This window comes from Chelonoidis abingdonii, unplaced genomic scaffold, assembly GCF_003597395.2.
Source record: "Chelonoidis abingdonii isolate Lonesome George unplaced genomic scaffold, CheloAbing_2.0 scaffold0483, whole genome shotgun sequence".
In the NCBI taxonomy this organism is placed as follows: domain Eukaryota; kingdom Metazoa; phylum Chordata; order Testudines; family Testudinidae; genus Chelonoidis; species Chelonoidis abingdonii.
In genome coordinates, this window is record NW_027424744.1 from 106,230 (window position 1) to 130,986 (window position 24,757).

The 24,757-nt window shown below is 48.3% G+C and overlaps 2 protein-coding genes across 2 annotated transcripts; both read right to left on the reverse strand.

Moving 5' to 3' along the window:
- Positions 1–8,764: 8,764 nt before the first annotated feature.
- LOC116829480 (olfactory receptor 51G2-like) lies at positions 8,765–11,649 on the reverse strand. Its single transcript, XM_075061394.1, is given in 3 exon segments — positions 8,765–8,870; positions 10,852–11,417; positions 11,419–11,649. Coding segments are annotated over 3 exon segments (903 nt in total).
- An 11,719-nt stretch (positions 11,650–23,368) lies between these two features.
- On the reverse strand, positions 23,369–24,377 carry LOC116829475 (olfactory receptor 51G2-like). Its single transcript, XM_032788326.2, has one exon. It carries the CDS (start codon positions 24,302–24,304, stop codon positions 23,369–23,371), a length of 936 nt encoding a protein of 311 aa, XP_032644217.2. The 5' UTR covers positions 24,305–24,377.
- Positions 24,378–24,757: the final 380 nt, after the last annotated feature.

Genomic DNA, 24,757 nt, shown 5'->3' on the forward strand with positions numbered 1-24,757 from the left:
TTGAATGATTTAAGAACATTAAAGCAGCCATATTGGGTCAAACCAATGGTCCATCTAGTCTAATGTCCTGTCTTCTAACAGTGACCCACGCAGATACTTTTGAGGAAATAAACTAAACAAGGCAATTGTCAAGTCATTCATCCCCTGTCATCTGCTCTCAGCTTCTGGCAGTCAGACACCTAGAGCATGGGGCTGCATCCCTGACCGTCTTGGCTAATAGCTGTTGATTGACCTCTCCTCCAGGAACTTATCTAGCTCTTTTTTGGATCAGTTATATTTTTGGCCTTCACAACGTCCCCTGGCAATGAATCCACAGGTTGACTGTGCATTGTGTTATAAAGTTCTTTCTTTCATTTGTTTTAAACCTACTTCTTATCAACTTCATTGGGTGACCCTTGGTTCTTTAGAAGGGGTAAATAACTCTACGTTTTTCACTTTTTCCACACCACTCATAATTTCATAGACCTCTATCATATTCCCCTGTTAGTCCCCTGTTTTCAAAGCTGAACAGTCCCAGTCTTTTTAATCTTTCTTCATACGGCAGCTATTCCATACCCCAAAACATTTTTGTGACCTTTCTCTGTACTTTTTCCATTCAAATATATCTGTTTTGAGATGGGTTGACCAGAACTGTGCACAGTATTCAAGGTGTGGGTATACCATGGATTAGAGGCAAAATGTTATTTTCTCTCTTGTTAACTATCACTTTTCTAATGGTTCCCAACATGAGCGATGGGTGAGGTCCCCCTTTGGGAAGGCTAGCCCCTCGGCACAACTCCTGCTGCCCAAGGCTCCCCCCCACCTCCCATGGCTGGAGCCCTGAGCTCCAACCATTTCCCCGTGGTTGAAGGAGCTCTAGGCCAATCTGGGCCCCCGCAGCAGTGCTGTGCCTCCCCTCCTGAAACCTCAAGGCACTTCTCAGGAAAATCTTGTCTCATTTTATATGTGCCAGGCAGGTTCCAGGGAAGCTGAGGAGACAGTTGTGACACTGACCTCATATACATCATAGTGATATCATTGTAATATGATTATGACATAGTTATGACGCATCTTATACAAAAAGTGTCTTGTGAGGTGTCTATGGAAAAGTTATGATTTCCAAAAAATATTGATCCTATTTGTGTGCTGTCATAAACAGATGGTTAAGGGTTAATGTCTCTTTTACCTGTAAAGGGTTAACTAGCTCAGTAAACCTGGAACACCTGACCAGAGGACCAATCAGGAGACAAGATACTTTCAAATATCCATGGAGAGAAGCCTTTGTTTGTGCTTTTTGGATTTTTCTTTGTTCTCTCTGTGTTCTGAGAAGGACCAGACATGTATACAGACTCTCCAATTTTCTGAAACAGCCTCTTCTGTTCAATTTAGTAAGTACTAGTTAGAAAGGCAGTTTAGTCTTTTGATTGTTTTCTTATTTTGCAAATGTGTATTTTTCTGGAAGGATTGTATCTCTGTTTGCTGCAACTTGTATTTGTGCTGGGGGGAGGATTCCCTCTAGTGTCTATAAGATGAAAGAGCCTGTAACATTTCCCATCTTGATTTTACAGAGACAATTTTTACTTTTTTCTTTCTTTTATTAAAAGCTTTTCTTTTTAAGAAGGCCTGATTAATTTTTTTTTAATCTTGTGTAAGACCCAAGGGGACGGGGTCTATACTCACCAAGGAACTGGTGGGAGAAAGAAGAGAAGAGGGGAGGAAAAGTCTGATTTCTCTCTGTGTTAGGATCACTGTCTCTCTCTCAGAGAGACTCTGGGGGGTGGGGAGGTGAATTTCCTCTCTGTGTTAAGATTCAAGGAGTTTGAATCACAGTGATCTCCCAGTGTAACCCAGGGAGGGGAGAATCTGGGAGGAAGAAAGGAGGGGAATGATTTATTTTCCTTTGTTTTGAGATCCAAGGAGTTTGAGTCTTGGGGTCCCCAGGGAAGGGTTTGGGGACCAGAGAGTGTCCCAAAACACTATATTTTTGGGTGGTAGCAGCTCTATCATTTCTAAGCTAGTAATTAAGCTTAGAGGGGTTCGTGCAGGTACCCCATCTTTTGGACGCAAAGGTTCAGAGTGGGGAATCATACCTTGACACGTGCTTGTATATTTTAGTATCTGAAGTTATGAATATTGACTATGTAGCTGTATTTCAAATGTAGTTACAGCTGGGTGACACCCACTAGGCAAAATGCTTCCAGTCGAGTCAGCTGGTTGTGAAGGGCCTATTCAGGGTAACGGGCCATTAGGGGAAACATAGGCCCTAGGAGGAGTTTATCCCTTGCCTTGTGAGCCTTCCTGAGATCACTCCAGCCAGCCTATGAGTAATGGCTGCTGTGACTCACCAGGACATGGGAGGGCATGACACCAAACCACATGACACTGAACTCCATTTTGGTACCTGTATTTTTCCACTATATAAGGTGGGCTGTGACTGTAAGCATAAGCCTAATGGGAAGAAATTGTCTCAAGTAAATTGTACTCCATTTTGCTTTATACTCCATTTTGCTACCTTTGAATAAGTAAGGAGAAATTGTAGCCTTGAGTTAGTAAGAAGAAATTGTTCTGAGTTTATTCTTTGTTAATTGTACTAATGATTTTAATGCTTACAGTTTAGTATGTGAGTGAAGAATGTCTGTTCAGTAACTAAGAAAAGACAGCTGGGCTGGATGGTCAAGAAGTGAGTGGAGAAGTCAAGAGGCATGGAATTTCACCCAGATGGCAGACTGATGACCCTAAAGCAAACGCAGACACCCCAAGGACAAGATAAAGAGTGAAGCCCAATGGATGAGATAAGAAACAGATTCAGATAATTCCCAGTAACAACCCAAATAATGCTGTTTGGAGCAACCTTGACTAACAGGTCCTATGAGACACAACTAGGTCCAGAGACTTGTATGGGAACTTATTACTGTAAAAGAAGGATGTATTTCCATGGCACTTTGGGTTCTTTCTGCATCAGCATTGGAACTTCAAACATGTTTGACAGAGGCCCAGCTCCCTTCCCTGGTGTGCAGTTTCAGCTGGCCACTGAAACTTACCGCACAACACTAAGGACTGGTAACTATAAAATCCAGCTGCAGAACCTTGTGGTGTTTGTGTGTGAATGGAATCGTATGCTGATTTTAATGCTTAAATTGTACTCTCAATAAATATAGTGTATTGCTTTATCCCCTTTAAAAGATTCCATGTGCCTCTTATAAGCGTAACATGACACCATCCCTTGGCTGCACTCCACAAACAATAGCACTCCTGGAAACACCTGTGGAACAAAGACCGAATCGAGGGGGGGAGACTTGGTCCCAAGCTAAAGGGATTTATAGCCTGCATATGGAAATTTGGTGGACAGTTTGTATCATCATTCAGGGAGACAAACAGAGGCTGGCTGTCTCACCAACAAAGCAACGTAAGATTGGCCAGTGCAGCTGAAGGTTAAGGGGCACAGCTTGGGACTTGTACAGCACATAAAAAGACCCCAAAACTTCCCTGTGCAAACCCTGCAACCGGTGTCCAGTGGCTGCAGCTGTGCCAGAGGAGGCTCAGCCTCTCCTGGCCTATTATATCCACCACCTATTGTTCCCAACATTCCGTTAACCGTTTTTGATGCTGCTGCACATTGAACAGATATTTTCACAGAACTGTACAGAATTATTACAAGCTTCCTTTTTTTTAGTGCTAACAGCTAATTTGGAACCATTATTGTGTATGTATAGTTGGGATTATGTGTTTCCAATGTGCATTACTTTGCATTTATCAATAGTGAATTTCATCTGCCATTTTGTTGCCCAGTCACAAAGTTCTCTGGGACCCCTTTGTAACTCTTTGCAGTCTGCTTTGCACTTAAGTATATTGAATAATTTTGTCTCGTCTGAAATTTTGTCACCTCACTCCTTACCCTCTCCCCAGATCATTTATGACTGTTGAACAGCGCTGGTCCCAGTACAGACTCCTGTGGGACACCACTAGTTACCTCTCTTCATTCTGAAAACTCACCATACATTCCTACTTTCTGTTCCCTATATTGTAACCAGTTACTGATCAATGAGAGAACCTTCCTTCTTATCCCATGACTGCTTACTTTTCTTAAGAGCCTTTGGTGAGAAACCTTGTCAAAGGCTTTCTGAAAGTTCAAATAAACTATATACTCTGGAACACCCTTACTCACATTTTTGCTGACCTGCTCAAAGAATCTAATAGGTTGGTGAGGCAGGATTTCCCTTTGCAAAAGCAATATTGACCCTTCCACAACAAATCATGTTCATGTATGTGTCTGATAATTCTGTTCTTTATTATAGTTTCAACCAATATACCTGGTACTGAAGTTAGTACTAGTAGCCTGTAATTACTGGGATCACCTTTGGGCCTTTTTTTCAGAAATGAGCATCATATTAGCTATTAGCCATTCATCTGGTACAGAGGCTGATTTAAGTGATAGATTAGATACCACAGTTAGTTGTTCTGCAGTTTGATGTTTGAGTTCCTTCAGAACTCTTGGGTGAAAATCGTCTGGTCCTGGTGACTTTTACTGTGTAATTTATTAGTTTATTTTAAACCTCTGTGATGGGATATAACCCCGGGAATGCAGTCTGGGAGCTGATGAAACCGCTGAGCCTCCTAGCAATTCAGCTAGGCTAGCCTCTCCCATACTGCTCTACTGGTGACATGGCCAGAAACTCCAGGCCCTGTTATAACCCAGCAAGACAGCAGGTGGTGCTGCACACCAAACTGAGGTACCTGAGTGCTTTACCAAAGACACTCAAAGACAGATAGGAGACAACAACAAATTTCCCAGCTATCCAGCCTTGCACCCTTGCTGCAGTATAAACCCATATTTATACCATCTTGCACTGCACAGGTATCTGTGCAAGAAACTCCATATGAGCTCCCAGTGTGACGCAAAATGGGCTAATGTGACCCATAGGGACATAGGCCTGGAAGGGAACTCCTGAGTCAATGAATCCATGCCCCTGCTATGGCAGGTGACCTGAGCATCTTGTCCGGTGCATAAACCTCTCAAGCTCCATCTTAAAACTAGTTGAGTTGTTTGCCCCCCATTGCTCCGGTTGGGAGGCTGTTCCAGAACCTTTCTATGCAGAAACCTCCTTCTCCTTTCCAGCCTCAGTTTACTGCTGACCAGTTCCTCTCCATTTGTCCTTGTGCCATTGCTGTCCTTTACCTTCAGTAGCTCTTCTTCTCCCAGGTGCTTATGTCCCTGTTATATTTATAGAGAAAGCCAATCCCAACTCAGCCTGCTTTGTGTTAGGCTAAACCGACAAACTCTTTCAGTCTACGTGAAGCTGGGCCCTACATTGCCCTGACCATCCTAGCAGCCCTTCTCCTTCCCCTCTTCCAGCCTGAATTCTTCTCTCTGGAATCAGAGTGACCAGAATTTTACACTTTGCAAGAGGAGGTCTCACCAGTGCCTTGAATAGTGATATTAATGCTTCCCTATCCCTCCTGACACATTCTGGGACCTCATTTGCCTTGTTCACAGCCACATTGCATTGTGGCTCAGAGTCATCCTGGGACTGACTAATACACTCAGTTCTTTCTCCTCCTCTGTTGTTTCTAACATACCCTTGGCTGTACGAAGAGGGGTGTGCTGACTAGAACTAGAGAGGTGATCTCACTTCTGTGTATGACATTGGTGAGACCAATGCTGGAATACTGTGTCCAGGTCTGGTGCCTAGATTGAAAAATTGGAGTAAGTGCAGAAAAGAGCCACAAAAATGACTGAAGGGCTGGAGAAAATGCCTGCCAGGGATAGCTTTCAAGGGCTGAGCCTGCTTAGCTTGCCAAAAGGAAGACTGAGAGCTGACTTGCTGACAGTATACAAGCACCTTCACACAGACAAAATATCGGCTACTAACAGGCTCTTTAATCTACTAGGTAAAGGTATAATGAAAACCATTGGCTGGAAACTGAAGGCAGACAAATTACATTTGGAAATGAGGCACACATTTTTAAAAGTGAGAGTGCTTAACCGGTGGAACAAACTCCCACGGGATTTGGTGGTTTCTCCTGCTATCTTCAAACCAACACTGGATGCCTTCCTGGAAGATATGCTTTAGATGAATACAAGTGATGCGTTAGTCACACAAGTCATTGGCCTCAATATAGGGGTAACTGGATGAAATTTGGCAACCTGTGTGACACAAGAGATCAGACTAGATCAGAGATTCTCAAAACATTTTTGACCACACCTCCCTTCTTTGTGTCTGTAAGAGTTTACGCCCCCCTCCCTCCACCACACAAATACAGGGAAGGAGCTTCATTAAATCAGTTTCAGCATCTTTGTTTTTCACTTGAATTTTTTATTTGTTGTTGCACAAATTAGCCAACGATCCATTGGAATAAAAGTAAGAACAAAACTGTGATTGTGGACCCTGCTTACAATGAAATGTGCACACAGTTCCATAGCGAGCGGATACACGTACAGCTGGCAATGACTTTGTATCATTCTGTGAAAGCTTAACATAAATCCTTCAAAATGCACAGCGCCACCTAGAGACAAACACACAGTGCCGTCTGAGGATCAGATCTCTCTGGAGGAATCAGTTTGGCTAGTTATTTATTGCTGTGGGTAAAATGTGCACAGGAAGGCTTTTTTCCCCTAAAGCTTTTCACGTCCCTCTTCCCTGAATACATTCTGCTGCGGGTGGGGGGGGAGTGGTGCGGGGGTGCATCTCAGTTTGAGAACCTCTGGACTAGATGATCTAATGGCTCCTTCTGGCCTTAAATTCTATGACTGTGAATCATTGTCTTGAGTGGAATGTTAGCTTGGATGCAACTTGAACAAGTTGCTCCTCTGAATGCTGATAGGTACTCAACAAGGATAGACACTGGCCAGCAAAAATCGGAACTGGCACAGTAAAACCAGGATATATGGTCCCTATACCTTCTAAACCAGGTCCTCTCCTGTCTTGGGGGCATGAGGGGAAGTCTAACAATTGTCTGACTCTTCCAGTTGAGAACAACACCCCATCTAGTAGGTTTATTAGCAAACAGCACAAAGCACTGGAGAAAGGAGCTAGTGAACAGGAGCAGCTAACAAGAGAGTTTTGCGAGGCAGTTCTCCAGGTGAAGGAGGAGCGATTACATGATCCTTGGGATAAGTTTGTTGTCTGTGTGCTTGTGTTTGTGATGTGCTTGCTGCTTGATTGAAATATAGTGTGTGGACTGTTTGTTTGGGGGACCATCTGCTAAGCCTAGTGGCCTGGTATGCCAGGCTGAGAGTTTCTTAATGAGGCTTTGATCCCTAAGACCTTTAGCATCCATCAACCCTTAACCAGGTAGCGGGGCTACTCAGGAAGAACATGGCCTTAAAAAGCCCACTCTTAAACAACCAGAGGAGCGAGCAAACAGGGGAATTTTGTGAGAGAATTTAGAGGGGAAATGTGAAGGGGACTAGATACAATAAACTTTATTTAAACAAAGCCCAAACCACCCCTGATAAAAACAAAACAACAACAAAGGACCCAGCAGCAGGAGTAAAAGGAGAATGCAGGCAGAAGTCCAGCAATAGAGTGAGAGCTACCTAGTTTATTGCGTTGAGTGCAGCATGTATGATTACCTGCCCTATGCATACGTGTGCATTCAGTGCAAGGAGCTCCTGGTCGTCAGAGACCACATACGGGCTTTGGAGACCAGAGTGGCTGAGCTGAAGGAGCTAAGGGAGACAGAGAAGTACATAGATGAGATTTTCTGGGATATGGTAGAGCAGTCCCATCCTCAGTCTGACATCCTCTGTGCTGTTGAAGAGGAGGAAAGTTTCAGGGAAGGAGAACATCGAGCTGGAGCAGAGGGAAACAACCCCATAGTTGGGATGTTGTGGTATCCTCTTGCACTGAGAATACCTCTCTGGTGGAGGGAACTCTGATTCTTAGGAAGAGACAGGTATTAATAATGAGTGATTCAATCATTAGATATGTAGATAACTCGGTTTGACCAGGAGAACCGCATAGTGATTTGGCTGCCTGTTGCGAAGGTTGTGGATCTCTCTAGGCACCTAAATAATCTTATGTGTGGTGCTGGGGAGGAGCCTGTGGTTGTAGTACATGGGAGAGAGGTCCTGGAGGAGAAATTTAGTCTGCTAGGTAAGAGACTGGAGTCCAGGACCTTCAGGGTAGCATTCTCTGAAATGCTCCATGCATGGGACCTGTTAGACAGGCAGAACTGCAGGCTCTCAATGCGTGGATGAGACCATGTTGTAGGGATGAGGGGGTTAGGGGTTTTTTTTTTTAGGAACTGGGGAAACTTTTCCCAATAAGCTGAAAGGGAGGCCATAGGATGACACATATATTAAGCCAAGTGTCTGCCTGTGACTGTAGTCCCTAACAACGTATCAGCACACCAGCAGTTTCCCAAGTCTGTACTTAACCCTTACATATCTCAACACAAACTCCTTCACTTTACTGAGAGCATAAGCAGGAATTCTGATGTCAAAGCAGCCACCCATACAGCTCTTTATGGGTCAATATCCTGCTGGGTCCCTGGCTCTCCACAAACACAGTCACTTTGTAAATGCTGCTGCCTGCCTTGGTCTCCTTCCCCCAGTGCTCTGCCCTCCCTCACCAGCCCCCCTCCCATTGCTCCAGGCCTTAGAACCAGTGGGAACCTCTCTGTACACAGTGCAGACCAGTAGCTCATGTCGTCTCGGATGTAAGGGTCCAGAATGGAATATGTGGCCCTTGCCGTGGCCTGTGTTTTTCACCTCTCATGTCACCAGCGCTGGAGCCAGGTGATGAATTGACCCTTCACTTGAAAAATGCCCTGATTATACTGATTACATGCATTTCACGCTGTAAACTACTGGGTTCATCAGGGGAGGAACCAGCAGGGAGATGTAGCCCAGGAGAATTTGAAGCAAGGGAGAAGAGCCCTTCCCAAATCTGTATAGCAGAGTGTAGCGAGGGGGCACCTCTCCCCCACGCTCCTGAAGGGAGTAGGCCAGAAACCCTGCGGTCCCGGGCAAAGGCCCGGCCGCCTATCCCCGCCCCCCGGAAGTCAAGGGGCGACCAGAGTTCAAGGCCCCTCTGCCTGTCCCGCCCCAGGAAGTCAGGGGCGGGACAGGAAGTATAAAGGCCCGCCCAGCCCTCAGTTTAGGAGGAGCTGCCGGAGAAGGCAGACGCGAGGGCCCGAGCTCCTGCTGGGCCTGGCTTCCCGCGCCTGGTATCCGGAGGGGTATGGCCTGACCTTCCTGGGGCCAGTACCCAGAGCAGTCGGCGGAGCCCTTGACGCCCAGCTGGGGGACTGGACCGGACGCCCGGACCCGGTACCCGAGGACTGGACCCGGACGCGCCGGACCCCGGTACCCGGAGGACTGACCGGACCGCCGCCGCCGGGTACCGGAGGACTGGAACGCGGACCCGCCGCGAGCCCCGGTATCCGGAGGACTGGACCAGGCCGCCCGGACCCCGGTACCCGGAGGACTGGACCGGACCACCGGACCTCGGTCCCGGAGGACTGGACCGGACCGCCCGAGCCCAGTACCCGGAGGACTGGACCGGACCGCCCGGACCCGGTACTCGGAGGACTGGACCGGACCGCCCGAACCCTGGTACCGGAGGACTGGACCAGGCCGCCCAGACCGACCCGGAGGACTGGACTGACCGCCCGAACCCCGGTACCCTGAGGACTGGACCGGACGCCCGGACCCGGTACCCGGAGGACTGGACCGGACCGCCGAACCCCGGTACCCGGGACTGGACGGACCGCCCAAGCCCGGTACCGGAGGACTGGACCGGACCGCCCGAACCCCGGACCCTGAGGACTGGACGGACCGCCCGAACCCCAGTACCCGAGGACTGGACCGGACCGCGCCCGAGCCCCGGTACCGGAGAGACTGGACCGGACCGCCGAGCCCGGTACCCGGAGGACTGGACCAGGCCGCCCGGACCCCGGTACCCGAGGACTGGACCGGACCGCACCGGACCCCGGTACCCGGAGGACTGGACCGGACCGCCCGACCCCGGTACCCGGAGACTGGACCGGAACCTCCCCACCGCCGAGCCTGTGGAGGAACCCATGGTCTGGGAACCGCGACCACGCCAATGAAGGGCAGGTGCCCAGGGAGGGGGATATTGGAAGTAGCCCGGGGGCGGCTGACTATAGTCAGGCCGCAAGGACCCGAGCCCAATGGCCGTGTGTATCGGCCAGGATCCCCACTGACCACCCTGTCAGGTGGTTTCGGTGGGAAGCCCTACTGATCGCCCTGTCAGGTGCGTTTCGGCCCGGATCCCACTGACTGCCACTAGCGGCGACAGCCGCTACTAGGGCCCCGGCTGGAACGCAGAGGAGTGGGTGGGCCTGCGTTCCCCTGCCACCCGTGCCCGGGTGGCAGTATCCCCCTTCCCCCAGTGCTCAGCTACTTGCTGCTTCTGCCCTGCCACACAGGGGCCAGAGCCCCTGAGCTACTTGCTGCTCTGCCCTGTTACCAGGGGCAGCGCCCTGAGCTACTGTTGCTCTGCCTGTACCCGGGCAGAGCTCCTAACTGTTGCTGCTGCTGCCTGCACACAGGGCCAGAGCCCCCCCCCCGAACTACTTGTTGCTCTGCCCTGCTCCCAGGGCCAGAGCTCTAAACTGTTTGCTGCTCGCCCTGCCACAAGGGTCAGAGCGCCTGACTGTTGGCGGCCCCGCCTGCTTGGAGGGCTCGGGCCATAGACCTGTTGTCCGCCCAACCGAGCCAGTTTGTTTGCTGCCCGCCTGCCTGAGGGCTTGCTGGAGACTCTGTTACTGTTGCCTGAACTGCTCAGCCCCTGCTGAAGGGCCTGAGCCCAGACTCTGTGTGGCCTACGTGCTGCACCCCACCGGAGCGGGGTGAGCCGGCGTGGCTCCCCTCCCCGCCCTGAGGGAAGGTTGAGCCCCGGTCACGCCCGACTACACAGAGACACGCCAATCTCTGGTGTGTAGAAGAGCAGGACAGCACAGAAGTGGGAGACGCAAGTGTCTAGGGCCCTGAGGCGCTCTGTGTGGGATGCAGTGCTCATCACTGTTTTGAGAATCATCACATAAGAGAAGAAGATAAGCGGCGAGTCCAACCCCATCGTTAAGAGTTTAACCGACAAGCCATAGATGCTGTTGACTGTGATATCCGAATAAGCCTTCTTCATGACGTCGTGGTTCAGGCAGTGGGAATGGGAGAGGACATTGTCTCGACAGTATCGGAACCATTTCAGGAGAAGGGGGAGTGGGACTACTACAGCCACCCCTCTGAGCACAAACATCAGTCCTATCTTGGCTATTCTCGACAGGGTTAAGATGGAAGCATATTTCAGTGGGTTATGAATTGCGATGAAGCAGTCAAAGGCCATCAACAAGAGCACAGAGGATTCAGTACATTGAAAAAAGTGGATGAAGAAAAGCTGAGTGAAACAAGCATCAAGGCTGATTTCCCTAGAGTTAAACAAGTATATGCCCTGTATCATCGGTATAGTGTCTTATCGATAAGCCAAGGTCTGTAGTGGCCAACATGGAAAGGAAAATGTACATGGGCTCATGAAGCCTTGAATCTGTTTTTATAATGAACAGAATGACTGAATTTCCTGCTATTGAAATGACAAACATTAAGCAGAAGGGAATAGAGATCCAGGGATGGACATGTTCCTGCCTAGGTATCCTGGTGAGAAGGAACACTGCAAAGCTGAAGTTGGTGTCATTGACAACTAACATAATGTACTCAGCAGCTGCGAGGAGTATTGATCTTTCCTTCCTGAAAGGAAAAAGAACAAGAGACTAGATGTTATTTAGCTAGACATCTTTCTGCTCTCAGTGCAAGTCTAGAGACTTCCAGGAGCTCAAGGAAGGTCAGGAAAAATATAGTCTTGGATTTACATCATTGATAGGAAGATAAGCACTGCCAGATCGAATCAGACCTGCCTGCAGTCCATATAGCGCATTATCCAGTGGCCAGTACCAGATGTTTCAAAGATGTATGAAGCCCTGCAATAGGCCGCCATGAGATAATCTACACCCAGGGAAAATTTCCCTGATACTCAGTAACTAGATATATTTTGTGTTGTAAATCAGGAGGGTTTAGAGTCCTTCCAAGACTTTTTAAAACAATCCTCACTAATGTAATTGGATTTTCTGTTTACCAACATAAACATCCAGTCACTTTTTGAATTCTGCTAAACTCTTGGCCCGCTTCTGACTGGGAGTTCCTCACTGTATCATGACGTGTAAACACATGGCAAGTGCATGGTGAAAACAGTCATTGTACTTATCCTGTATTGAATCCATTTATAAACATGTTTCTTTGCCTCATTATGTACATTTTTATTTTCTCCACTCCTGAGAGTCCAAATTATGCCACTGCCTCTTTGCAGCACATGGGATAAATTCTTAGGGACAGGTTCTTAATTCAATAACAATGACTTCAAATGTATCACTCCAGATTTACTTGTTTAAATTCAATCAGAACCAGGTTCCATTAACTTTCCCCTAAGAAATGCTCCTGGGGATACATTCTGACCCCCAAGAATCCCTCCAAGAGAACGGGAAGTGCTTTGGCTGGCCAGTGTTGACTAAATACAGAGAGTTTGATCCTCCTACAGGCCCTTCACCCTCTCCCCATGCAATGGTCTGTAAATATCTGAATATACAAACACTATGTTTGCACTAATATCCATTTGAGTATGCAAGTTACTTCAGCCATTCACGCGTAAGAGGTAATGAGCATAAATTACATACAAGCATTATAACACTCCCCTTTCCTACACCTCCATTTCACTTTTTTCTGAAAGAAAGACCAGTGGTTCTGTTCTCTCAGGACTTTTTGGAAAGTCTTGCACAGGGATTGTATTCATGACCCTGGGTGTAAGTGTTAGAAATAGCTACAGGTCAGTTGCCAGGAGACTGTATCATACAACTGTTCACTGAAAAAATAGTTAATAGCACAAACCCATTGCACACAGTATGTGGAGCACTTCTGAAATGCTTTCTGAAGCAAAAGCCATTAAGCAGTAAAATTACCACTGCTCCTTCCTGGAGAGATTTCAACAACTGTGCTGCTGGCTTTCGATATACAGGCATGGCATAGATGTTTGGTTTGTAATATTTGTATTACAATGAAAAGTTTTGGCATAACATTTGCACATCTGTGCTTTAGTACACACATGTCAACCCATTCTTCCCCCTCTGATCTGCTTTCAGAGATGATTTCTCAGGTTAGAGTGAGACTTAAAATACAGCATCTGTCATCTGGATTTCTTCAGAATCTGAAAAGATCCCAGCATCTCAGCCCTCATTCAACCACTTGTCATCAAACAAAAGTCTAGTAGCTCCTCTGTCCCTGGGTTAATAGGTGACTGGTTCTCCTCAGGTTCTGTTCCGTCAGTCTGCAGCCTTTACCTGGAGTGGTAGCAGGCATTGGTACTAGTATAGGAAATATTAATTCTCTGAATTCTTACTCTCTAGTACATAGTAACCCCAGCTCCTGTTATTCAGGCATGATGAGGATTTGCAGGAAGTGGATTTCAAAGTCAAATACATGAGTATTCATGGAAATGAAACTTCATTTCACGTATGAAAGTAGTCTATTCATTTCTCTCTCTCGCCCTTCCTCTGACTGCTTATGTCCTGTATTTATCACATCTGCAGCACCCAGGAGCACAACTGGGATAGACATGCAGCTGAGCTGCCATAATGTATGTGTATGTTAAACCCAATTCTGGGGATGTTTGCTGTATAGATATATTTGGTTAACTATTGGGATGTTTATGTTATTGGATTAAACCAGTGTGTCTCTTTTAGCTTCATAGCAGGCTGCAGGAAAAAAAGCAGGAAGGGAAGCAACAGCTCAGGAAAAGCCCGCTCTCAGTAAGCACTTCAGGGAAACTGAGGCCAGGTCTACACTGCGACTTTAAATCGGTTTAATGGCCGATATACCGATTTAACGCTGTATCCGTTCACACGACGTCGTCATTAATATCGAGTTAAACGGCTCCTTAAATCGATTTCGGAACTCCTCCCAAACGAGAGGAGTAGCGCTAAATTCGATAGTGATAACTCGGATTAGGGTTCATGTGGACGGAAATCGACGTTATTGGCCTCCGGGCGGCATCCCAGAGTGCAGCACTGACCGCTCTGGACAGCAATCTGAACTCGGATGCAGCGGGCAGGTAAACAGGAAAAGCCCCGCGAACTTTTGAATTACATTTCCTGCTTGCCCAGCGTGGAGCTCTGATCAGCACGGCTGGCGATGCAGTTTGAAATCGAAAAAGAGCTCCAGCATAGACCGTACGGGAGATACTAGGTCTGATCGCTGTATGGGGAGACAAATCTGTTGTATCCAGCTCCGTTACAGAACATGAAATGCCAAAGCGTTTGAATAAAAAACTCCAGGATACACAGCGCTGTGTGACAAGCGTAACGGGAAGCCAGAGACTCAAATGGACGCTCATGAAGGGAGGGAGGGGGTACTGAGGACTCCAGCTATCCCACAGTCCACAGCAGTCTCTGAAAATTATTTGCATTCTTGGCTGAGCTCCCAATGTCTGTAGGTTCAAACACAGTGTCTGGCGTGGTTCAGGGAACAGCTCCTCAGTTTATTTCCCCCCACCACCACGTGAAAAAAAAAAGGGAAAGATTGCTGTGCTATGGCGTTTGCTCAATGCACTCCGCGAAAAAGGCGCCAAAGGGTTGTCTGCTGCCTTCACAAAGGGAGGGGTGAGGCTGTACCCAGCACCACCCGGGGCAGTGTTTTCTGCCCCATCAGGCACTGTGCTCTCAACACGGAAGTGGGAACTATGGGATAGCTGAGGAACAGCTACCCACAGTGCACCGCTCCTGAAATCGATGGTAGCTTTGGACCATGGACGCAAACAATCGATTTCGGGATCCCACTGTGGACGCACTAAACCGATTTTATTAGATCTGTTTTGTAATAGCGGTTCAAGCTAATTCGAAATAATCGTGCAGTGTAGACGTACCCTGAGAGACAACAGCGGAGATGCAATTTGGGAAGAGCCTATTTCTGGGCTCCAGGCACATTACACAGCTTGTTTTACCAGCACTGAAAGTCTGCCCAGATGTAGGGCAGCTGTGACTGTGAAGCTCTTCAGAATGACAGGCACACAGCACCCTGCTTGGGTCTCTGTCAGAGTGGAAGGGTTTGGAAGTCAGTGATGTGTACAGACTGCTATTTGAAAACCATCATATTCTCCCATGTTATGGGTTATTCCTACTGTTCAGATACAATTATACTTTGGTGCAAGAAGGCCGGCTGGTCACTCGTCTCTCCACTACTCCCAGATTGCTAGAGGGAAGAACCACAGGTGCTGAACCCACTTGGACCTGCAGGGCAAAGCACAGTCCCCCCTCACTGTGCTGTAGCCCGGGGCCCAGTCTGAGGGTGAGAGGATCACAGGATTCTATCCCATGAGAAGGAAGGTTATGAGGCCTGACCTCTGGGACTCGGAGACCAGAGACGGGGTGGAGATGCCTGTAGCCCTGTAACTCTTAAGGAATATCTACAGGACAGAGATTCTAGAGCCCTCAGCCAGTCAGGAAACAGAAACATGCTCTATAGGACCTGTTACAACAGACCAACGCAGCTCTGAATTCCTGTCTTCACAATAGAACCAGAGAATAAAATCTTTGAAAATGCATTTGCTTTTTAAATTTCCAGGAGTAAATAAACCTGAGGCGATTTGCAAACTAATCTCCTCTCATTCAGCCCCTGGCAGGATTGGGGCCAGAGCACATGGCTCCTCTAGAAATGGAACCCACTGAGAAATCTACCCAGGGTATTGGAGTTTTAACACTCTGAGACCATTTTGAATCTCTGTGTAGCTTAAATAACCAAGTGTGCAGCATAGGCACATATAGGGGAGGGGTTCCCAAGCTATCTAGCTGCCTGCCCTCTCGCCTCATCACTGAGTGACTCTGAGAGCCCAGCTGAGTCCTGTGCTACAGAACAGAACATCGGCACATGTAAACAGCTTGCAGCCTTTCCTCTTCACTTCACATTTTAAAGATAGTGAAACCTGCCAACGTACCCAATTCCTGCTAGAAGTGGAGCTGCTGACACCGGAGGTCTTCACCCTAAAGGACAAGGAGTCATCAGAGAGGTTGCACAGGCAACAGGCAGTGTCTGTTCAGATAGGGGAGGCAAGTGCCTTTATGAAGCATGTTTGCATATTTCCTTGGAGGCCACTTTGCCATCAGTGAACCTAAGCTGCTTGGCTCAATGTGCACCAGCTTTTGCCCCCATCATGGTCAATGGCAAACTACAGGAGGCCAAATCACAGGGGATGCCTGGTGATGGTTCCCAACTGGACTTGAGCGTCAGCCCTGCTGCAGGCTCTGTTCCTGTAATCTGAGCTTGTCATCACTGTTCGTATGGTTCTGATTAGTCACATGGCTACCTCGAAGGCAGCCTGGTGCTGTAATGATGATGCTGTCACAACTGTGATCTTGCTGAAATAATAATAATATTTAATAATGCAGGACTATTTTCTCCCGGCAGCCCCTTTTCCTGCATTACAAACCCAGGTGCAGGCCAGAGAAGGGAGATTTGTTTGTCTCGGATCATTCCAGTAGGGGAAGTCCCTTCTGGTTGTGAAGGGCCTATTCAGAGTAATGTGACATTCGGGGAAACAATTGGCCCTAGGGGAAGCTTGTCCCCCTCCTGGTGAGTCTTCTTGAGAACGCTCGGGACCATCTATGGGTAATGGCTGCTATGACTTAGCAGGACATTCAAGGGCATGGAACCAGACCACATGACACTAAACTCCATTTTGCTATCTGCATTTTTCCACTAGATAAGATGGAGTGTGACATCATCCCTTGGCCTCATTCCCCACACTAGAGGACTCCTGGAAACAGCTGAGGAACAAAGACTGAACTGTGTGAAGTACTGGTCCTAGGCTAAAGGGATTTCTAGCCTGCTAGTTCACATCCTATCTACAGGGCCGGTGCTACCATTTAGCCAAAATAGGCAGTTGCCTAGGGTGCCAAGATCTGGGGGTGCCAAAAAGCGGCGCCCCCCCCAAAATGTTTAAAGCCGTTTCAGTGGCCGCTGCGCTGAGAGGGAGAGGGAATCTGACCCACCACCGGCGCCCTCCATCATCCAGGGGGTTCCACCACGCAGTCGCTGCTTCACTTTTCCCACCTCCCAGGCTTGCGTGCTCGGGGAGGACGTGGAGCACGGGTGAGCTGGGGTGGGATGGTACAACAAGGCTCCCTGGGCCAGGGGGTGGGGAGCTGCGGTGGCGATGCCTCAGGGCTGGGGGGGAAGCTGCCACAGGACTTCTCAACTCAGCTCCATGTCCTCCCCGAACATGCTGCCCCTGCTCTAATTATGCCGCCTCCCAGGCTTGCAGTGCCAATCAGTTGTTTGGTGCCACAAGCCTGGGAGGAGAATTAGAGCAGGGGCAGCACGCTCGGGGAGGAGGCAGAGCAGAGGTGAACTGGAGTGGGGAGGTACTGCACGGCTCCCTTGGCCATGGGGTGGGGAGTTGCTGTGAAGGGGGCGCCTCAGGGCAGGGGGGGAGCTGCCGCTGGGGGGGAGGTGCCTCGGGGGGGCAGGGAGCTACTGCAGGGCTGGGGGGCGCAAGGTGGAAGTTTCACCTAGGGTGCGAAACTTCCTTGCACCAGCCCTGCCTATCTATATAGTATGTTAGGAGAAATTTTCATTTTTGTTTATTTGCTAGGTGATCTGCTTTTATCTTTTTGCTGTCACTTAAAATAACTCATAATAAATCCATATTTTTGTAGTTAAACTTGTTTTATGCTTTATCTCTACCAGCATGTTTTGAGTGACGCGTCTCGGGAAATATCAGCTCTTTGTGCAAAGGCTGTTGCTTATTTTTTCCAAATCGAGGGGAAAGCGACCTGTATTAATGAGCTTACGCTATACGGACCCTGTGCAGTGCAAAATGGTATAATTCTGGGTTTATACTCCAGCAAAGGTGTGAGGTGGGGGGAACTAGGAAATTGGCTGTTTTCTCCTGCCTGTCTTTCAATGGCTTAAGTAAAGCACTCAGGCAGCTTATCTGGGTTTGCTGCTCTACCTGATGTTGTGTTGGGTGATAACACAGTTTTCAGAGGCTCGCTGAGTCACCAAAAAAGCAGTGTTTGATTGGCCAGCCCAGTTGGAGGGTTAAGGGGCACAATGGTCAGGGCCGGCGCTACCATTTAGGCGAGCTAGGCAATGGCCTAGGGCGCCAGAATTTGGGGCGGGCGTTATTTTGCCAGGGGGGTGGCACGCAGGTCTGGGGAACCTACCGCAGTGATGCCGGCAGACAGTCGGCTGCTGTGAAGGTCCGGCGGAGCTGCCGCAGTCATGCTGGCGGCAGGTGCACCAGAGCCTTTAGACCAGCGCACCATCCGCCGACATGACTGTGGCAGCTCCACCGGACCCATGGGGGGTGGCGAAATGGCCATCCGTCTAGGGCATCAGAAACCCTGTCGCCGCTCCTGACAATGGTTCCACCGGATCTCACACTGCATCCCAGGAGTGACAACCTGTCACAGTAGTATGTGTTATTCAGCGTCCTGGTTTTATGAGTAATCTCTGTGGAGTCCAGGGAGATGACTGATGAACCCAGGAAGCTGAGTAACACATACTGCCTCCTCAGTCACCCTTGAAACTGAGTGGCGCATAATAATAATCAAAAACTTCCCTTTGAAAAGCCTGCAACTGGTATCTGGAAGCTGCAGCTGTGCCAGGAGAGGCATATCCTGTTGTGGCCTATGATGTCTACCACCCATGGTTCCCAACTTTCTGTTGGATTTTTTGACTGCCACTGCACATTGAGCGATGTTTTCAGAGAACTATCCACAGTGACTCCATGATCACTTTCTTGATTGGTAACACCTAATTTAGATCCCATCATTTTGAATTTCTAGTCAGGACTATGTTTTTAACAATGTACATTTCTTGCATTTATCCACATTAAATTTCATATGCCATTTTGTTGCCCAGTCATCAAATTTTGGGAGATCCCTTTGTAACTCTTTGCAGTCTGCTTTGGATTTGCGTATATTGATTTATTTTGTCTTCTCTGCTATTTTTGACACCTCCCTGCTTACCCGCTTTTTCCAGATCATTTATAAATACGTGGAACAGCACTGATCTCAGTACAGATCCCTGTGGGACACCATTAGTTACCTCTCTCCCTTCTGAAAATTGACCATTTATTCCTACCCTTTGTTTTGTATCTTTTAAGCCAAGACTGATCCAGGAAAGAACTTTCCTTCTTATCCCTTGACTGCTTACTTTCTTAAGAGGCTTTGTGAGGGAACATGTCAAAGGCTTTCTGAAAGTCTAAGTACACTATATCCTCTGGCTTATCCATGCCCACATTTTGTTGACCCTCTCAAAGAATTCTAATAAATTGGTGAGGCATATTTTCCCTTTGCAAAAGCCATGCTGACTCTTCTACAATAAATTGTGTTCACGTATGTGCCTGCTAATTCTGTTTCTTACAATAGTTTCAACCAATTTTTTGATACTGAAGCTAGGATTACTGGCCTATAATTGATGGGATCACCTCTGGAGCCTTTTCTACAAAAATCAGCATTAGCTATTTGCCAGTCATCTGCTACAGAGGCTGATTTAAGAATATAAGAATGACCTTACTGGGTCAGACCAAAGGTCCATCAAGCCATTATCCTGTCTTCCGACAGTGGCCAGTGCCAGGTGCCCCAGAGGGAATGAACAGAACAGGGAATCATCAAGTGATCCATCCCCTGTTGCCCATTCCCAGCTTCTGGCAAACAGAGGCTAGGGACACCATTCCTGCCCATCTTGGCTAATAGCCATTGATGGACCTATCCTCCATGTATTTATCAAGTTCTTTTTTGAACCCTCTAATAGTCTTGGCCTTCACAACATCCCGTGGCAAGGAGTTCCACAGGTTGACTGTGCATTGTGTGAAGAAATACTTCCTTTTATTTGTTTTAAACATGCTGCCTATTGATTTCATTTGGTGACCCTTAGTTCTTGTTTTATTAGAAGTAGTAAACAACACTTCCTTACCTACTTTCTCTGAAGTGATATATTGCCACAGTTAGCAGTTCTGCAGGAGGGATAGCTCAGTGGTTTAAGAATTGGCTTGCTAAACCTAGGGTTATAAACTCAGTCCTTGAGGGGGCCATTTAGAGAACTGAAGTAAAAATCTGTCTAGAGATTGGTTCTGCTTCAAGCAGGCTTCCTGAAATCCCTTCCAACCCAGATAGTCTGTGAACAAGTTTGATATTTGATCTTCTTCAGAACTCTTGGGTGTGTCAGTTACACAATTTTAACAGAAATCTGTCCAAATGCACAGTGCTGTCTGAGGACTGGATCTGTCTGGAGGAATCAGCTTGGCTAGTCACTCATTGTTTTGGGTAAAATATGCACAGAGCAGCTTTTTCCCTAAAACTTCTCATGCCATGCCCCCCAAATACATTCTGCAACCCCCCATGGGGGCCCACCCCACCAGTTTGAGAACCTCTGGACTAGATAATCTAATAGCTCCTTCTGGCCTTAAATCTATGACTCTAGGAATCATTAGTCATTGCCTTGCATGAATCGTTAGCTTGGATGCAGCTTGACAAGTTACTCTGAATGAAGACAGGCCCTCAAACAGGATATACACTGGTCAGGAAGAATTAAGATTGTCATAGTAAAACTGGGATATATGATTTCTTTATCCTTTCAACGGGTCATTTCCTGTCCCCTCCACCCCATGACTGGCAGTACTCTCCCTCCTTAGGCCAGGAGGCCTGTGCTCCTTGTGACTCATACTCAAATTCTTGAGGCCTTAGACTTCATTGGCGCTCACCCTTACCGGAGTGCTAGACTGCTTAGCATTACAGGCCGGAGTCCACACATTGCTTTGCGGCCCCGTGTGTACTGGGCCTGGGGCTCATAGACTGCTTAGCCACTCTGCTCCGATTGCAAGAGGGAGCCTACTCATTGGTTCCTGCCCCACTCTGGCTGAGGGCCTGGGGCTCAAGGGGTAGTAAACCGCAGCGTCCTGCTGGCATGTCAGACCTCACCAATTGTTGGTTGCCGTACTGTTCTGCCAGGCCGTGGGACTGGATCACTAAGTGTAGCTAATTCCCTACTTTCAGCTCCCCTGTGCAGGTATGGAACAGCAAGGAGGCATGGTCTTCCTCAGAGACTGACACGGACGGACAGACATGCAGCCTACAGCCCTTTTCTTGTCGTAGCAGCCTTTTCTCAAAGCCTCCCTGTGTGAGCCTGGGCCCAGCCACCGCAGTGCTCAGCTGGTCCGTGTTACAGGGCCAAGGTGTGGAACTGACCTTTGCCCTCAGACTGCTTTCTCCCAGCCAGGCATCTAAGATGAGGCCCACGTGGCCATTGCACCATTCTTTGGTAGTTAGACCCATTCAGCCTCAATGTCTGCAAACACCGATCCAGTGACTGTGCTGAAACACTCGGGGACTTTGTGAAACTCAATCTCTCCCCTCAGAAATCCAATATCTACCCCTCACTGTCACCCCAAGGACCCCCACATCTGCCACAGACACCAAGGTGCTGGAGTCACAGGGCTTCCCTCAAGACAGCTCTCCCAGGAAGCTTTGATAAGAAGCCTTTTATAGACAAATGTCAGAAGTATTGTGCTTTGAAACCTTGACACAGCCCTGATCTTAGAGTCTCAGAGTATCTGAACACCTGGAATGTATTTATTCTCCTGACACCTCTGTGAGGCAGGGCAGGGCTATTATCCACCTGTGCAGAGGCTCAGAGACAACCAATGGCTTGCCCATGGTCACACACAACAAAGGAATTAAACCCAGATGCCTTGAGTCACACAGCACTGCCCAGACCACAGGCCCAGTCTTCCAGCCATCTAAGCGGTGACAGGCCTGGCTGGATTCTCTGCTCTGCCAGCAGAGCTCCCCTCTGCGATACAGAGAGCGGGGATGGCAAGGAGCCAGTTACAGGGGTTTGATTCTCTGGCCTGTTCTCCCCCTGCCACAGCGGAGTTTAGAACAGCCTGGGGGTTGGGCTGACATCTGCCCCATCTCTTCCCCTGAGGCCCCGGCCCTGACCCATCTCTTCCACTAGGCCCTGTCCCCTGCTCCTCTACTTCCCCTGATACTCCACCCCCAGCCAAGTCAGATCTGGGCAGTAATAAGAGCTACCCAAGGAGCCCAAGCTCCTGTGGGGAGCTCCAGACTATCCTCCTTCCCTGAGTTGTACATCCTGAGGGGTGGGGACACAGGCAGGGGGCTTCTCTTGAGCCCCTCAGGCTCCTATCCAGAACAGGTGGAGGGTCTAGGGATCCTTGCAGTGGTTCTGGGTCCCTGGGCAACTCTTACCATGGCCCAGCTCTGCACACTGGCTTCTGGACTGGAGACGGCCCGGAGCCTCGTGGAAAGAGAAGGAGAAGGGTCTTGGGGAAGATATGGGGCAGAGGGAGATGCCTTGGAGGAAGAAGATTAGTAGGATGTAGGGCCTTAAGGTGGAACAGGAGGGGCAGGGTCACAGAGGGGACGGGGCTCCTGCATGTGTCCTGCTTTTGTCTTTTGAAAAGATGGTCACTATACACTGAATGGGCTGGGCTGGGTAGGTAGCTGGGCCTCTGTGAGGGAGCTGAAGCCTGTTTATGCTCCTTTGCAGGCAGCTGGGGCAGCACAAATGGAGGGGACAGAGAGGGAATCTGGGCCTGAGTCTCTTGCCAGGATTCCTGTGTGTCAGACCCTCATTCACACACGCAGCTCTGCTCTGCCTCTGGGGCTTTACAGTTGGATTGGGGTGGGCCCAGCATATGTGCAGTGTGCACAGCCATCAACAGGGAAGGGGCTTCCTGAATGGCTTCTCCTGGGTTCCTGTGTTAATCACATCTCTGACATGACTCCATCACAAGCACTTGGCTGAGGATGTAGGGGAGGGTGAGTATCCGTGCCCCTTGAATAGCCCCTGTCCACAGCTGCTGCAGCCCCCATGGATCACACAGCACCCAGAGTGCTCAGGAAGGGCCTGTACTGGGACTGCAAAACAGCTCTGCAGCTTTTTTTCAAGGCCCAAGAATGTTTAACCAGTGACAGGTCAGTGACAGACCAAGTGTAATCAGAAACAACATTCACATCCCTTGTTTTTATTGACTGTATCAACAGGAATTCTTAGGTCGGAGCAGCCACCGATACAGCTCATTATGGGCCAAAATCCCACTGGTCCCCTGGCTATGGACAAACACAGTCACTTTGTAAATGCTGCTACCTGCCTTGTTCTCTTTCCCCCAGTGCTCTGTCCTCTCTCACCAGCCTGTCTCCAATTGCTCCAGGCCTTAGAACCTGTCTGAACCTCTCTCTACTCAGTGGAGGTCAGAAGCTCATGTCTTCTCAGATGTAAAGGTCCAGGATGGAACAGCTGGCTCGTATTTTTCATCTCCCACATAACCATGCTGGAGCTGGGTGATGAACTGACTCTTCACTTGACCAACACCCTGATTATCCTTGCACGAAGATGTTTGGTTTTCACTCTGTACACGATTGGGTTCATCAGGGGTGGGACCAGCAGTGCTATGTAGCTCAGAAGAATCTGAAGCAAGTGAGAAGAACTATTCCCAAATCTGTGTATCACAGGAAGGCCCATCTGTGGTGTGTAGAAGAGCAGGACAGCGCAGAGGTGGGAAACACAGGTGTTCAGGGCTCTGAGGCACTCTGTGTGGGACGTGATGCTCAGCACTGTTTTGAGGATCATCACGTAAGAGAGAAGGATAAGCAGTGAGTCCAACCCCACAGTGAAGAATGTAATAAACAAGCCGTAGATGTAGTTGACTCTGATGTCCGAACAAGCCAGCTTCATGACATCCTGGTGCAGGCAGTAGGAATGGGAGAGGACATTGGATCGACAGTATCGGAACTGTTTCAGGAGAAAGGGGAGAGGGAGTATTACTGCCACCCCTCTTAGCACACACACCAGTCCCATCTTGGCTATTCTTGGCAGGGTTAAGATGGAAGCATATCTCAGTGGGTTACATATTGCAATGAAGCGGTCAAAGGCCATCAACAACAGCACAGAGGATTCAATGCATTGAAGCGAGTGGATGAAGAACAGTTGGGCAAAACAGGCATCAAGGCTGATCTCTCTAGAGTTAAACAAGAATATCCCCAATGTTGTCGGTGTGCTGACTATCAATAAGACAAGGTCTGTGATGGCCAACATGGAAAGGAAAATGTACATGGGCTTATGGAGGCTTGGATCTGTCTTTATAATGAACAGAATGACTGAATTTCCTGCTATAGAAATACCATACATTAAACAGAAGGGGATAGAGATCCAGAGATGAATGTCTTCCAGCCCAGGTATCCCAGCAAGAAGGAACACAGCAAAGTTGAGCTTGGTGTGATTGACAGCTGACATAATGTACTGGGCAGGTCCGAGGAGTTCTGAACTTTCCTTCCTGAAAGGAGAAAGAATAAGAGACTAGATGATATTTAATGAGACATCTTCCTACTCTCAGTGCAAGACTTCCAGGAGCTCAAGGAAGATCAGCAAAAACATAGTCTTGGATTTATACCACTAATAGGAAGATAGGCATTGCCAGCATGGATCAGACCTGCAGTCCATCTAACCCAGTATCCAGTGGCCGGTTCCAGATACTTCAGAGGAAGGTGGAAGAAGCCTTTCAATGGGCAGCTATAAGATATCCTCTTCCCAGGGAAAGTTTTCCCTTGAGACCCACTACTCAGACATATTTTGTGATGTAAATCAGGAAGAGTTTAGAGCATTTTCAAGTCTTTATTTAAAACAATCTTCACTACAGTAATTGGATTTTCTGGTTACCCATATAAACATCCAGGATCTCTTTGAATC

Bases quoted from the DNA above. Each gene is read 5' to 3' on its own strand.
- LOC116829475 (XM_032788326.2), bottom strand. From the start codon at position 24,304: ATGTCAGCTGTCAATCACACCAAGCTCAACTTTGCTGTGTTCCTTCTT.